This window comes from Mus caroli, chromosome 19, assembly GCF_900094665.2.
Source record: "Mus caroli chromosome 19, CAROLI_EIJ_v1.1, whole genome shotgun sequence".
In the NCBI taxonomy this organism is placed as follows: domain Eukaryota; kingdom Metazoa; phylum Chordata; class Mammalia; order Rodentia; family Muridae; genus Mus; species Mus caroli.
The window spans coordinates 32,601,446-32,616,501 of NC_034588.1; the positions used below are offsets into that span (position 1 = coordinate 32,601,446).

Consider the following 15,056-nt stretch of genomic DNA (forward strand, 5'->3'; position numbering starts at 1 on the left):
ATGGATCCCCGGATATGGCAGTCTCTAGATGGTCCATCCTTTCGTCACAGCTCCAAACTTTGTCTCTGTAACTCCTTCCATGGGTGTTTTGTTCCCATTTCTAAGAAGAGGCACAGTGTCCACACTTTGGTCTTTGTTCTGCTTGAGTTTCATGTGTTTAGCAAATTGTATCTTATATCTTGGGTATCCTAAGTTTCGGGGAATTTCTACACTCAGATGCTCTCCTCAGGCATTGCCTTCATCCCTAATACCTATGACTCTTCTTTATGAGGTTCATGAGTTAATTAAAAATCTGTTGATTCACTGAAAGGAAAAGGTTTGGAATTTCCATTTAATTTTGTCTGATCTACAGCAAGCCATCCCTGGCTTTCAGCTGCTTTGATAGTAATGGCAACTTGTTAATGTCTGTTCCACAGGTGCAGAGAGCCATCAATGACTCACCAGCTTACAGCGCCTTGGGGAGGCTGTTCCCTGGTGTTATTGCTGCCTACACCTTGCTTCTGTTCCCCCCAACACAATCTCTTTCATCCTAATTTGGCTTCCCAAGTAAACTCCACATTCACCAAGAGGAATGTTCTGTAGATGTTGGAGAATAAGAAGTTAGGCCCAGATGTATCTGGAACCCGAGAGACCCATCGTTCCTTCCTTCCTTCCTTCCTTCCTTCCTTCCTTCCTTCCTTCCTTCCTTCCTTCCTTCCTCCCTCCCTCCCTTCCCCCCATCTTCTCTTTTTCCCTCAGTCAATCTACAAAGATAGCTGAACACTTACTATAATCCAAATATTCTGTTGAGAACTAGAAATACAATTTCTAGCCAGACTAGCCCAGCTCCTGCCATTGTAGACGGTACGGATGAGCCCATGAATCATGACTTCTTACAGTCGATTTCTCAATTCTTTAATTACAAATTGAAGTAACTGCTAGAAGGAAAAAGTGCAGAGTGATCTGAGGCTATTTAAGTCTGGGGACTCCAGGAATGCTTAACAACCACATAGTAGGCAATGGCTACGATGATGTAAAGAAACCAATGAGCTTTGGAATCTGACAGTTTCTCCCATATGCAATGTACATGACTTTCCTCAGCATCCTTATCTATAGAATAGTTGGATGCAGTCATACATATCATGCTCACTTTTGATCAGAAGAGACATTCGATGTCAGATACTTAGTGAAGACACTTTACAAGGATGCCAAGAAGACGCAAATGAGATATCGCTGGTTACTCTTCTGTGCCTATAAAACTCAGTAACAAGAAACACTTATAAACTGGTGTATTATATCTGAAATATTTACAAAGGAGAATGATACCTCTACACCGAGGTTTGAGGAAATGTGGAAACATTTGTAGGAAGAACAATCAAGTTTGGGGAAGAAATTGGTAGTTAGATGGAATAGTTCGGATTGAGTTGAATCATATAATAGACAGCATAGTGGTAACGGTAAGAAGTTAAGGGCTCCAGCATTCCTTATGCTGTGTGCCAAGATACCTGTTCTTCATACTCCTCTTCCTTCTAAAGGATGGCCCTTCACCGAAATGATCAGACCTCTCCAGGCTCCTATTCTAGGCAACAAGAAGGGAGAGAAGACAAAGGTGGGGGAGCTTGTGCTAATTGTCTTGAGGGATGTTATCAGAAAGCCAAAACATTGATAGCTCTATTAGCAACTCTTGGACCAAATAGAGTAACATGGCCACACCTGGCTGCAAGAGAAGCTAAGAAGTAGTCTTTATTCTGCGAAGCCATAGCCTGGGTAAGGGCGTATTTCAGTCACTAAAGAGGAAGAAGACTGGAGAAAAAACAACTGCAGAATCAGCAATAAGGGGCAAACTCTTACTGACTTGGGCATCTTCCTTACTATCCCTTCACTTAGAAGGCCTCCTTGCTCTTCTCTCTGGGCTCACTCATATGCTAAGTTAGAGCCTCCATCATGAGTGCTTTCCCTAGGACTCTTTCTAGTATTTCCACCACCAATCTAATTCTACATTTTGATTGCAACATAAAATAAGATTTACCCCCACCATTAACCCATATCTCAATTTCTATTATATTCATAAATGTTTTTCCTGTTATCTTCCACAAGCATATATTTATATGTTTATATATAAAACACACACACATACATATAACATTTTTAACATATATAGCACATGTTATATATCATTCATGTGCTATGTAATATATAACAATACACAATAAAATGTTATACATAATGACATGTTATGCTATATATAGATATTATAAAAATATATAAACATATATATAACATAAGCATGTAAATATGCATTGCTTGGATTAGTTTGAACATAGTTTCATCACTATAAACTGTATATCCTTAGACAAGTCGCCTGTGTTCTGAAGAGCCTTTGGTTCCTCTAACAGCACACAGGGAGAAGAACAATCACCTCATAATGAGGCAGAGAGATGAGAGGAGATTTGGTATGTGGAAGTGGCCTATGAAAAATAAAAAGCAATCCTGTTGGTTAACAGGAGAAAAAAATGACAGCTGTCTGTCTCTCCTCTCTTGTCTTTCCTTAGCAAAGCTAGAAGATTCCAACAATTCTTAAAACATCTGTACAAGCTGCAAACTAATATAGGAGCTGAGCAAGAATGACTTCCTTCGAAGAGAAAGGCGATCCTGAGAGGCCAGGATGCCCCTGCACTGCTGCTCACAGCAGAACCAATGCCAACAGCAGAACTCAGATCATCGAAGGCGATGACTCATAGCACCTGGCAAGGAGGCAGGACTTCAGCCAGACACCAGTCAGACCTAAGCACTGTGGCTCTTGGGAAAGCACCAGATGACTTCCTGGAACTGTGAACAACCTAAAGATGACCCCTGCCCCTCCAATATGGAGCTAGACACAAGGGACTGCTGACGGTACTTAAACAATAACTGCACCCGCTCAAACTAATCATATATCTGAAAGAGAGCCAAAAAATGCACAAGTTGTCATCAATAAACACTTCTGTTTCTTTTGCTACAAAATAAATGATGTGCTTGTGCTAGGAAATGCCTAAAGTACATGTGGATGCTTTGACAATCATTCTAAACTCTAATTACAACGCCTGTCAAGAAAGCGAGTGTTGCACTACCCAAGAAGCATGTCACTTGTGTCACAATCTCCTTCCCACCTAGAAATGATTCTTCTCCTCTCCTTAGCTACATTCCCTCCTTTTTACGTTACTGATAATACACACCTCTACACCAGCTTGTGTAGTTCTTATTTCCTTGTGAATGGGATCACATATATCTATTCTTTTGTACTTTGTTCCTTCTGGTCAGCATTATGTATGTGACCCTACAATATTCATTGTTAAAATGATATGACATCTAAAATTTGATTTAATCAGCACTATGTATTACTTAGTAAACTCTCTGAGTAGTTCTGATTTATAGTCAATGTATTCACATATATACCACATCATATATGTGTATATGTACCCCAATTTATATAACATATATATATATATATATACATATCACACACACACATATATATACATATATATATATATACATATATATGTATGTATGTATGTCACAATTTATTTACTCATTCTACCATAGACATATATGTGTATTAATCATCTCAAGCTCAGGAGTTTTAAGTTGGTGAGTACTATAAGCATTTTTATAGATGCTTTTAGTAGACAAGAGTCTCTCCTGTATACATTTGCAGTGAAGCAACAAAGATTAGTGTATGTGTGCCCTCAGTAACTTGTGGCAAGAGTGAAACACGTTCAGTGGTTCATCGCTTTACAGTCACACTGCTAACCGATGAAAGTTCTCTTACTCCTCCTTTCTGCCAACATTTAGTAATTTTTTTCTAGATATTTTAATTATTGATTATTTTGAGAGTTGAACATTTCTTATTTTTCAGCTTTCTAACTTAAGGTCAAAGTTAACTGTTATGCAACATGGTAGTATAAGCCTGTAGTCTCAGCGCTTGGAAGGTTGAGGCATGTAGATCATCAGTTCAAAAGCATACTAAACTGTGTTACAAGATCCTATCTCAAAAGCAAATAAGTAGCCGGGTGTGGTGGCCCACGCCTTTAATCCCAGCACTCAGAGGTCAGAGGCAGGTGGATTTCTGAGTTCGAGGCCAGCCTGGTCTACAGAGTAAGTTCCAGGACAGCCAGGGCTATACAGAGAAACCCTGTCTCGAAAAAAACAAAAAAACAGAAAAACAAAAAATAAAGCAAATAAGTAGAGTATGAACCCTTGTTCCTGTCTCACTTCTTCACATCTTGTGGACTGTCTTGCTCTCTACATTCTGGTCATATTGATCTATTGTTTGCTTGTTTGCTTGTTTGTTTGTTTGTTTGTTTGTGTTGTTTTTCCCATGATACCAAATGCTTTCCTCTATCAGCCCTACTCAAAGAAAAACCATTAAATAATATCCAGTCATATTCTGTATAACAACATTTTAAAAAATGTTTTTTAAACTTTTAAAATTTTACGTGAATGGGTGTCTATCTACATGTCTGTCTGTACACCATTTGTTTGTTAGATCACATGGGACTGGAACTATTTATAGACATTTGTGAGCTGCCATGAGGGTGCTTGGAATGAAACTTCAGTGTGAAATGGGTTTCACAAATACAGGCAAGAACTGCTTAGTGGTAGAGACTAGAGATACAGTCCAAGCAAGCTTTGCTTAGCAGCAAAGACTGGAGATACAGTCCAAGCAAGCTTTGCTTAGTAGCAGACTGGTGATACAGTCTGAACAGCACATTGACAGTTTTACCATTATGGAAACACAGTATATGCCCAAATTAAAATAGCATAACATCACTAGGTGATATAACCTTATGAGACTAAAATTGTATATGTAGTTCATCATTGGTTGAAACGTTGTTATGAGAGGCTGGAGAGATGGCTCAAGGGCATTGGTTGCTTTTCAAAAGACCTGGGTTCAATTCCAGGCACCCCCATGGCAGCTCACAAATGTCTATAAATAATTCCAGTCCCACCTGTTCTAACAAACAAATGGTGTACAGACACACATGTAGATAGACACCCATTCACGTAAAATTTTAAAAGGCTAAGAAACATTTTTTTAAAATGTTGTTATACAGAATATGACTGGATATTATTTAATGGTTTTTCTTTGAGTAGGGCTGATAGAGGAAAGCATTTGGTATCATGGGAAAAACAACACAAACAAACAAGCAAAGAATAGATCAATATGGCCAGAATGTAGAGAGCAAGACAGTCCACAAGATGTGGAGAAGTGAGACAGGGACAAAAAAAAAGTCCTTGTACAGGTGATAGAAGGGTTTTAATTCCATTCCAAGCAGCATGAAAGCCAACAATGGGTTTTAAGCAAGACATTTACATTATGTTGTTTCTATATTTGTATATTTAAGCTATTTCAGGCACACGCTCACTTGGAGCAATAATGAGATTTTCAGATATTTCAGACCAATGTTTCCACTTAAAGCAACTATAAAAAGGCTTGATTCAACACAAAACACACACACATACCTTCTTGTAGATATCATAGAGCTCTTCAAACACTAGGACTTCAGGACTAAAAACACTCAGAAGACAGGAAGGTAGGCTTAAATTCCCTTGGGTCATTAGCCAAAACTGGGTCAAGCTTAAAAGGCTGAGGATCCAAGAAGAGCTTACATGTGGAGATGCTCTTAAGAGTCAAAAAACACCAGAAGAGCTTTTGGCAATTGTCTGGGACCAGAAAGACAAAAATTAGAGACTTGAGAGGCCAAGATCCCAGTGAGAAGGGAGGACCAGCAGGCAAGGCAAGCACTAATTTGGCATTCCACTCAAGACATTTGCTGGATTCTGGAACTGAGAAGATCAGGAGGCTAAGAAGCCCGAGAGCTCCCATACTAAAAGTTTTCAGTGGGAGTTTTGACAGGCTCACAGTTCTCTAGAGACTAAAATATAAGTAAGTCAGAGGGAGAAGTCACTGAGAGCATCCAAATCTCTGAGCTGAACTCCTAAGAAAGCTACATCCTATAAAAGGGGCATCTGCCAGGAGCAACACTTCATCAGCAAAGCACGACTTACAGGGACAGCTTGTGATGGTTTGCCTTCACTATCAATTTGATTGGATTTCAAATCACCATGGAAATGTTTTCTGATTGTGTCAAAAAGGAATTTCCAGAAAATTTTAACTGAAAAGGAAAGATCCCCTGCATGTAGTCAGCATCATATCATGGGCTAATATGCTGGAGTTTATTTTTAAAAAAAGAAAAACACAAAAAGCAAGGAAAATAAGCTGAGTACCAGCATTCATCTCTCTTCTCTGACTGAACATAAGATCACGATGTGTCATGATACTTCAAGCATGAGGTTCACACTACAGAGAATTATATCCCCTCAAACTAAACTGAATCTCAGAGAGAGGGAGATGGCTCAGTTAGGAAAGTGCTTGTGAAATAAATCCAAGGACCTTAGTTCAGGAAAACCAGGTGTGGTGGCAGGTGTCTATAATCCTAGTGGTAAGGAAGAAGAGACCAGTGCATCCCTGGGACTTGCTGGCCAGCCTAACCAGTTGGTGGGATCTGGATTTCATGAGAGACTTTGTCTCGAAATAAAGCAATTCCCTTTTAAATTGCTTAACTTCAGGTTTTGGGCCACAGCAACAAGAAACATACTTAATAAAGGAAGTTGGTAGCAGCAGTGTAACTGTTGCCATGATAAATCTGACCTAGTTCCTAGGTCTTTAGAAACTAATCTGCAGGGAGAGAATGGAAGAGTCTGGAGCTTGGAGCTACAGAAGTCCTAGCAGGCTGTAAATAGAGCTCTGTGAACCACTCCAGTAAGAGTCTGGAAGGCCAAAATGACAAGAGAACTGTGGCTGTCAGTGAACATCTCGGTTCACGAGGTTTCAGAGTATGATATGGATTCTATCAGGATCTAGGCTAAAGGTCGCTCGTACTATATACTCACAAAGAATCCGATGGCGTTCTGCCTGTGCCCTGAGACTATGAATGAGGACACATTTTAAAATAATCAACTAATTTGTTTGGCATACAGAATTTCAAGACGGGCTAACCCAGCAGAGGGCGAATGGATATGAGTTACTGCTCTTATCCAGGTCTACAGTGAGAGAGAGAGAGAGCAAATGAAACAGATAGGAAAAAAAGTGTGTGCAACTTGGTGAGGAAAGGAGCAGGGGGCAGGTGAAAGTCGTGAGAAGGGGGGCTGCTGAGCAATAAATCATAATTGCTGAAGTGGTTAGCGCCATAAAGGGAAAACTCTCCCTCAGAAGTAGGACAATGGAAAGGTGCTCTGAGAGTAAGCCCCATCCATTGAATAATGCATTGTAATAATTCAGATACATATAAAAGGTCAGAGACTGAAGGGACAAAGGATTTTCTGTCCCAAAATGGCCTCCTATGGAAGTGCTTTCCCAGAGTCAGCCTGAAAGGTATGCAGGGGCTGCAGTAGTTATGGTCCAAGGGACCCAGGCTACACCTCAAGAGGCACTGTCTTATACATAGTATTGATTTTTCGGGCATGAAAGATACATGAGGGAATGAACAGGGTCTCAAGGGCCTTCACTATGGTTCTAGAAAGCAAAGGAGGCCAGGAGGCAATGTGTAGCCAAGTTGGATCCCCCTGCCCTGCCCCCAAGAAAGCCTAGGAGACAATTTCATTAAGCTGGAAAAGTGAAGCTTAAGTTGAAATAGACTCCAGTATTTCAGAGATGCCAGAAACATGGGATATCTACCAAGTAAAGCCAAAATCACAGAGTGAAACTGTCCTCCTCTCCCCAGACTAAAGAAAGAGTCTACCCATGCTATCCACACCATAACTGGAGGAGCAGAACTACATAAGACCATTGGCGGCGCCCAGGTGATTCCACCTGAATCCCAAATGGCAGATATGGGTGTGGTGTTTGCCCTCAAACAACCACAGAGTTTTAGTCTTGTTTTGGGCTGATCCTTGCTCTGGTTCTGGTCCTTACTATCCTCCCATTCCTCCCTTTCAGCATATACATGTTTATTCTCTGCCTTTATATACTGAAAGCATTCACATGATTCGTGGCTACTGTTTTTGTTTATAGGCAATCCTAGTTAAGACATGCCTTTGAATTTCAGAATAGCCTGTGGACCTCAAAACATTGTTGGAACTATTAAGTCTATAAGGACTTTTAGAGATGGATTAAATTATTTTGCATTAAAATGAAAATTACACCTTAGGAGCCAGGAGTAGAATGTTACCATTTAAGTGATATATTTGGATGTTGAATGACAAAGGGGTATTTGATGGTTATCTCCATTGTCAACTTGATTGAATGTAGCATCACCTCTGGGTGTGTCTGTATGAATGTTCTCAGAAAGGTTTAACTGAAAAAAAGAAGACCCATCATCAATGTAGGCAACACTATATCATGACTACATCATGAGTAGTCTCCAGGACTGAATTACAAAGAGAAAGTAATATGACCATTATTCATCTTTCTCTACTTCCTTACTGTGAAAACATGGTAACGGTCACTTTACGTCCTGCTGAAGGCCTCCCTGCAGTGATGGGCCACACACTTAAAGTACACGCCAAAATAAACCTATTCTACTTTAAGTTGCTTCTTATCAAGTATTTTGTCACAGTAACAAGAAAAGTACTACATAGCTCATTCCTTAATTGAATTAAAATAATCAACCCCTCAATATGCCTGCTTTGCATCTCTTTGAATGAGATGTTCCCTGTGGTCTTGGACAGTTGAAGTTTTGGTCTCCAGATGGCAGAACTGTTTGGGGAGATTTAAGAGGTATGGCTTTGTTGAAGGAAATGTGTCGCTGGAGGTGACCTTAGAGAATTTAAAACCCTGATCATTCCAGGTTTGCTTTCTCAGCTTCCTGTCTGGTTCAGGATGCGAGACCTCAGCTTGCTGCTCTACCCACTATGCCTGCCTGCTTCCATGCTTCCTTGTCATGACAATGATGGACTCTTATCCCTCCAGAACAATTAACCCAAACAAACCCTTCCTTCTATGCATTGCCTTGGGCATGGAAGTTTACCACAGCAACCAAAAAGTAACTAATACAAGGTTTGCAGAGTGACTTGAGGAGCACTCAACCTTCAGAGTAGCTTTATACATAATACCATGTATAAATTATTAGTAGTATAGATGAATCTTATGGGCATTATGATGAGCTTAAGAAGGATTCCAGGGTGTGCGTGCTTGAGCTGAGCATGGTGACACATGACTACCATCCCTGCACTAGGAGGAGGGAGTCGGGAGGACTTTGCCATTCAGAGCTACAGAATCACACCTTGTCACAAACACACACACACACACACACAGAGAAAAGAGCATAGACTATAATTTCAGTTCTACCTTTCTAAAAAGTTCTAGTGGAGCAAAATTATGAAGCTAGAGGTCAGGTTATTGACTTCCTTAGGAAACAAAATGACAATTTACTCTTTATTCATTCTCTCCTGAGCATGTAACAGAGGTTACAATGTGTATTGTGAAGAGAGGGGGAAGAGGAAGGACCTCTGTGAGGTTGACACTGTTGTACTTGTTTATACTGTTGACTGTAACAATGCATACCCTGCTAGTTACCAAGCTCTGCACTTAGGATATGTGCTGGTCTATATGGTCTATATTTGAAATGTATTCGTTTTAAAATCCATTTCAAATGTATGAAGAGCTGTACAAATAAGATTGCATCTACCTCAGAAATACTAAATAAATAAATAACGTAATAAAATTGATGAATGCTGATTCCTGATGGGACCCACCCAAGATAAACAAACCTCTCTCCTGAATGGATATCCATCCAACCTCTGAACTGTTTTATATTTCTGTATCTTTTTTTTTCCCAAGACAGGGTTTCATTGTATAGCCCTGGCTGTCTTCGAACTCACTCTGTAGACCAAAGTAGCCCCAAACTCTTAGCGATCTTCCTGCTTCTGCCCCCTGAATTCTGGAATTAAAGGCATGTGCCACTATATCCCAGCTACATTTTTTAATACTTCTAAATATTGTATATGCTCAAAAAACAACAAATCAAGCTTATTTTACATGTTTTACAACTCTATATATTAGGTAACTTGAAGCTAGGCATGGTGGCACACATCTAAAACCCAAGCACTTGGGAGACAGAAGCAAGAGGATCCGATGCTACTCAGGGTCTACACAGCACATTTGAGGCTACCCTTGGCTATTGGACTTCATTGTGGAAACTGTCTAGGAAAGGTCTAAAAGAGCTTTATGGGGCGACAAAACTTTATCTTTCCTGTGTTGCTTTTCTTTAATAAATCTATGTTTACTATTATTATAACAATTATAATAATAATAATTAACCATTCTAGATCCTTTATTGGAAATGAATGGGGGTGGGCAAAAGGAAACTAGAAAGATGAGTTTGAATATTACAGTGTCCCTGGTAATATAGAACTCATAAGGTGAATGGTAAAGAAGAAATTACAGTTGTGGGCACAGCTCTTTGAACTTAACCATTTAGTGGTATAAAAACTAGAAAAACAAATAAGTCCAAAAATGAGGTGTTCTTAAAGATGGAAGACTGACGTTGACCTAATAGAGAAGAAAAGCCAAAGACAGACCAAAGTAGAAGCATGAGTAAAAATCCAAGTCTTTGAGAGGGATGGGATGGAAGGAGAGTTTTGTAATCTAATGGTGGACAGGAGTCATTCTCCAAAGGGGGTACAGGATGGGAACTTTGAGGCCTTTAGAAAACAATATGGTTTTTATTAGACAGAGTTGGGAAAGAACCCAACATGGTAGGACATGGTGAAGAAAGTTTTCAGGGTTCAATTTAGACAGGTCAAATGTCCAACAGATATCCAAACTCATGCAATGGTGTAGTGTGAGCTGAAAAGAATAGTCTTACTCATCCTTGGTTGTCCAGTACAAAGCACAATGTCACCTATTTTAGCTACTCAGGGAAAGAAAGAAGGATAAATTGTTTTGATGGTACATTTTGTGTCATCTGGCAAGTTCTACAGCAGTGCTGAAGAAATTACCTTTTCCTGAAATGATTCACTTTAGTTATAAATACATCTTCTTCCAGCTTCTAGCTTTGGAGGTTCTTGGGAGAAAAATCAATATTTCTGTCAATTGTATCAATTTTTTCATTTAATCTAAAGGAACAATATGCAGACCTAAAAAATTTTTTAGGGAAAAAAATCACCAACAGGTCAATTCTGCGGGAAACAAAATATACAAGATATGACTATATTGCCATAATTTGTAACAATCCCAGGGATATAATTAATAAAAAGCTGAGAATCTTGCCAAGAAGGATTAACTGTTGCTCTGTACTCAAGACATTCCTGCTGGTACTAAATTGCATGTGCACACGGACGCCATTAGCCCAATCACAGGGTGGGCTCAGCCTAACCTGGACATGCCCTCAGCAACAGAAGTACAAGCTGACAAGTTAGTGCAAGGTGCTATTTATCATTTTCCCATCATGAGATGAAGAAAGAGTTATAAAGACATCACTTGCAGCCTAAGCTGATATCTGTTTTAGTACACTTAGGTACATTTACAAGGACTCCATTCATGGGAGAACTATTTTTGGTTGCTGAGCAGGCCAGGTCTATGCATGTCGTTCATGGATACACTTATTATGTGTATTGAGTGCACTCTCCAAATTCCCGTTGTCATTTCCAGACTGTAAATGCATATGGGTTTTTTTTTTTTTTGGTCATTTTTAGCTACAGTAATTCAGAACTTCAGCTGCCAAGCCTGGTGCCAATATTCTCACAGAGGCAGTTCATGCTCCACTCTTAAAATAATTCCTTGTTTGCTGTCAGAAGCCACTGTCATGACACCTAAACTGGCAGTATCATTTTTTAAAAATAATAATAATAAACCACTACCTAAATACAACTACTATGTGGTTTTTTTTCCCCTTGACAAACATTCCCTTTACTATCGTACCCTTTATTTAGTAATTATAAACTTCGGTCATAAAGCAAACTAGAAGATCATTTTAAACATAACAAACCACACATTGCAATGTTTTCAAGGAGGAAAAGTGGGAGGAAATCTCAGTTACACGCCAATCCATCCTCTTAGGCACTGTCATCGTAAATGCAGAGGTATCAATTATTCTCCCCATGCTGAAAGAGCTACAGATTTAAAGGCTCTGCGGGTCCACTAAGAAAACCAGCCACTATTTCTCTCTATCATTAAGCACAACAGGGTATAGTCCTGTGCTGGGTTGAAATCACCAGCAGAATTCCAAGTATGGATATTAAGACTTAATATTTCAATCCCAAAGGAAACAGAATTGTTCTGTAGCCAGAGTATTGAAACCATACTTCAAGTTGTCATTTGCATGTGTTTAAGGCCAAAAACCAGCTCCATCAAAATTCTGTATTCTTAGAGTCTGAAGAAACTCCCGGAATTCTCCTACTCTGTGATGACACTCAAAGCGGCATTTCTTTTTCTCTTTCCCCAGAATCCCTGACAGATGGTTAACCTCTGCTTCAATTACTCCACTGGGGGAGTTCTCGATATTATATCCCTAGATTCCCAGGGGATATGACGAAAGACTAGAACCAACCTTTTAAGACAGGAGTAAGGCTCCAGTAAGCTTGCAGGAGACCGACAGCATGGCCAAACACTGAAGTCAGACTTCCACAAGATCAAGATTCAGAATTAGCATTTCATAAGAGTGCAGCGTTTAAGAGCCCAATACTAGGGCCATTCAAGGGCCTTTCTTCATCCTCAGAGTAGCTTCTAAAATCTGGGAAGCACCGTGTCTTTCTAACTGATGACTTAAAGAGAGAAATGATCGTATGGATCACAGCAATGGTTTGTCAAGCTAGGAGCATCAGACCAATTTCTCACACACACTTCCCCCCAAAAAAGAAACAAGCAAAGGGACCCCTGGTGGAATTGCTAGTACTTTTAAAACTCTGGACTTAGAATCATCACTACACTAAACCAGAAACACTTCAAGGTTTCTTTTAAAGGTTTGTTTGTCTTCAGCCTGTGCTTGAAAGTTGCTTGGTTGGTGTAGGGGTGATGGGTGCGGGGTTGTATTTTAAGCTCAGCCCTTCTTCCCTCCGTGAAGTCTAGCTGGATCGATTCTCTCAGAAAAGGCTGGCACGAGCTCAGCGCCCTGCACATCCCCAGCAGAGCCTGGGACGGGGCGGCCTGTCCCTTACCTGTCGATGCTGATCACGCACAGGGTCATGATCGAGGCCGTGCAGCACATGACGTCCATGGCGATGAAGACGTTGCAGAAGAAGTGGCCAAAGATCCACTTGCCCCCGATGAGGTCGGTGACACTAACGAAAGGCATGACCGCCACGGCCACCGAGAGGTCAGCCAGCGCCAGAGACACAATCAGGTAGTTGGAGGGCTGGCGGAGCTTCTTGACGAAGCACACCGAGATCACCACCAGGCAGTTGCCCGCGATCGTCAGCAGCGTGATGAGCGTCAGGATGGAGCCGATCACAACTTTCTCGACTCTGCCATAGTTGATCTGCTCCCCGCAGCCGGAGACATTGTCCGGGGGCGCGTCCCAGGTGGGCGCCGGGCTAGCTGTCACCTCTGGGAAGCCACTCAGCAGGTGCGGCATCCAGGAGCTCACCACCGAGTGGGCGCCACCGTCGGGGCTCAGGTCCTGCAGCCTGCGCCCCACCTCCGGCAGGATGAGAGAGCGGAGATGGCCGTAGAGGTCGGGGCGGCCGCTGCTGTTAACGTCCATCATCGTGCCGAGCGCCGCTGCCCATGGAGCCGGCGCCCCCGCCAAGCGCTCCGGCAGCCGGCCCCGGGGCTGGATTCACCTTGCCCGCTCGGCTCCGCGCGGCCCACCCATGGGGTCCGGAGCTGGCCACTGGGGGGCGCCCGGCTCGGCCTCGCGACCCCGCACGTCCCAGGGTCCCCCAGACGCTGCGGGTGACGCGTGGGCGAGGACTCCCCGCGGGAGGCGCCAGCGGTCCCCGACGGGCACGGGGGAGGCGCAGGGTGGCGAGCCGAGCCCGGCCGGGCTGGCCGCACCGCAGCCCCGCAGCGACGCGCGCCGGGGCCGAGAGCGCCCGGCCGCCGTGGCCGAAGTTGCGGAGTGCGCCCCGCCCCTCGCGCCCGCCGCCGCCGCTCCCCTGCGGCAGCCGCGCCGCGTCCCAGCCGCCGCCTCCGGCAGCCGCCAGCGCCCGGCGCGCTCCGGGACGGGCTTCCCCTGCTGGGCAGCCCCGCCGCTGCGCACCGTGTGAGCGCCCAGCCCCGGCTCGCCCTGCCGCAGACCCCCTGGCCTCAGCACTGTAGCAAATGACAAGCGGGGTGGGAGCGGTTTGCTTTTCAAGAAGACTTGAGGGTCACTGCATGAACTGGTGAAGAACCTCGTTGGAGAATATTTTTTAAGCCCTTAATAAAACTAAATAAATAAAAAATAAAGGGAAAAACAACCTTTTGAGCACTACATCAAGCATCACATAGATAGTTCCGTTTCCCATTTTGACCACTTCTGAGTGAAATCGAAGATGGAAAAAAAGGAAGCAGCCAGATGGGGTGGGCGTAGGAGCTCTGGTGCTCTGATGAAAAAGAAGAAAGAAAAAAGATGACTAGGAGTGTCCAAGGCCCTGGCAGCTAGGATAGCACTACTACGCACCAGCTTCCGGGTGGCTTCAACCCTTCCTAACCTTTTTGAGGGCTAGAGACAGGCCTCCCCACTTGAAAATGCACCCTGGCTACCTTTACATAAAGGCTTCCAATATACAATATCAAGATGTGGCTTGAATTTCCCTTCACATCCTGAAAGTCTTGCATACACACGTAAAGAATGACCGGTTATGATGGCCTGCAGACCTGGAGACGTCTGCCTATAAAAGCTATTGCCTAAAACCCCCTCTGGTATTCAAACTCTGTCAGGGTGGCTGGATTTTATTATTCATGAAGCTTAGCTTCATTCCATTTGTTTAAAAGTTTTATTGGAAGCCATAGTGATTTCTATAGTTAAGGTTCCAAAAAAAAATTCTATTGCGTTTTCTTTTCTAGTTAGACCTGATGATTTGGGGGGGGCCGGGGCGTGAGGGGGAGAGGAGGAGGAGGAGGAGGAGGAGGAGGAGGAAGGAAGGAAGGAAGGAAGGAAGGAAGGAAGGAA

At 42.5% G+C, this 15,056-nt stretch overlaps 1 protein-coding gene across 5 annotated transcripts in view; it reads right to left on the reverse strand.

Moving 5' to 3' along the window:
- The window catches only part of Htr7 (5-hydroxytryptamine receptor 7), a 94,811-nt gene extending 80,786 nt beyond the window's left edge, over nucleotides 1–14,025 (reverse strand). For 3 of the 5 annotated variants that reach the window (XM_021152080.2, XM_021152079.2, XM_021152081.2), the window contains exon 1: nucleotides 13,120–14,025. In XM_021152080.2, the coding sequence (XP_021007739.1) occupies nucleotides 13,120–13,667 (548 nt within the window). In that variant the 5' untranslated portion in view covers nucleotides 13,668–14,025. The remainder of the gene's footprint in view (nucleotides 1–13,119) is intronic. The other 2 variants (XM_029472325.1, XM_029472324.1) reach the window with 2 other exon arrangements.
- Nucleotides 14,026–15,056: the final 1,031 nt, after the last annotated feature.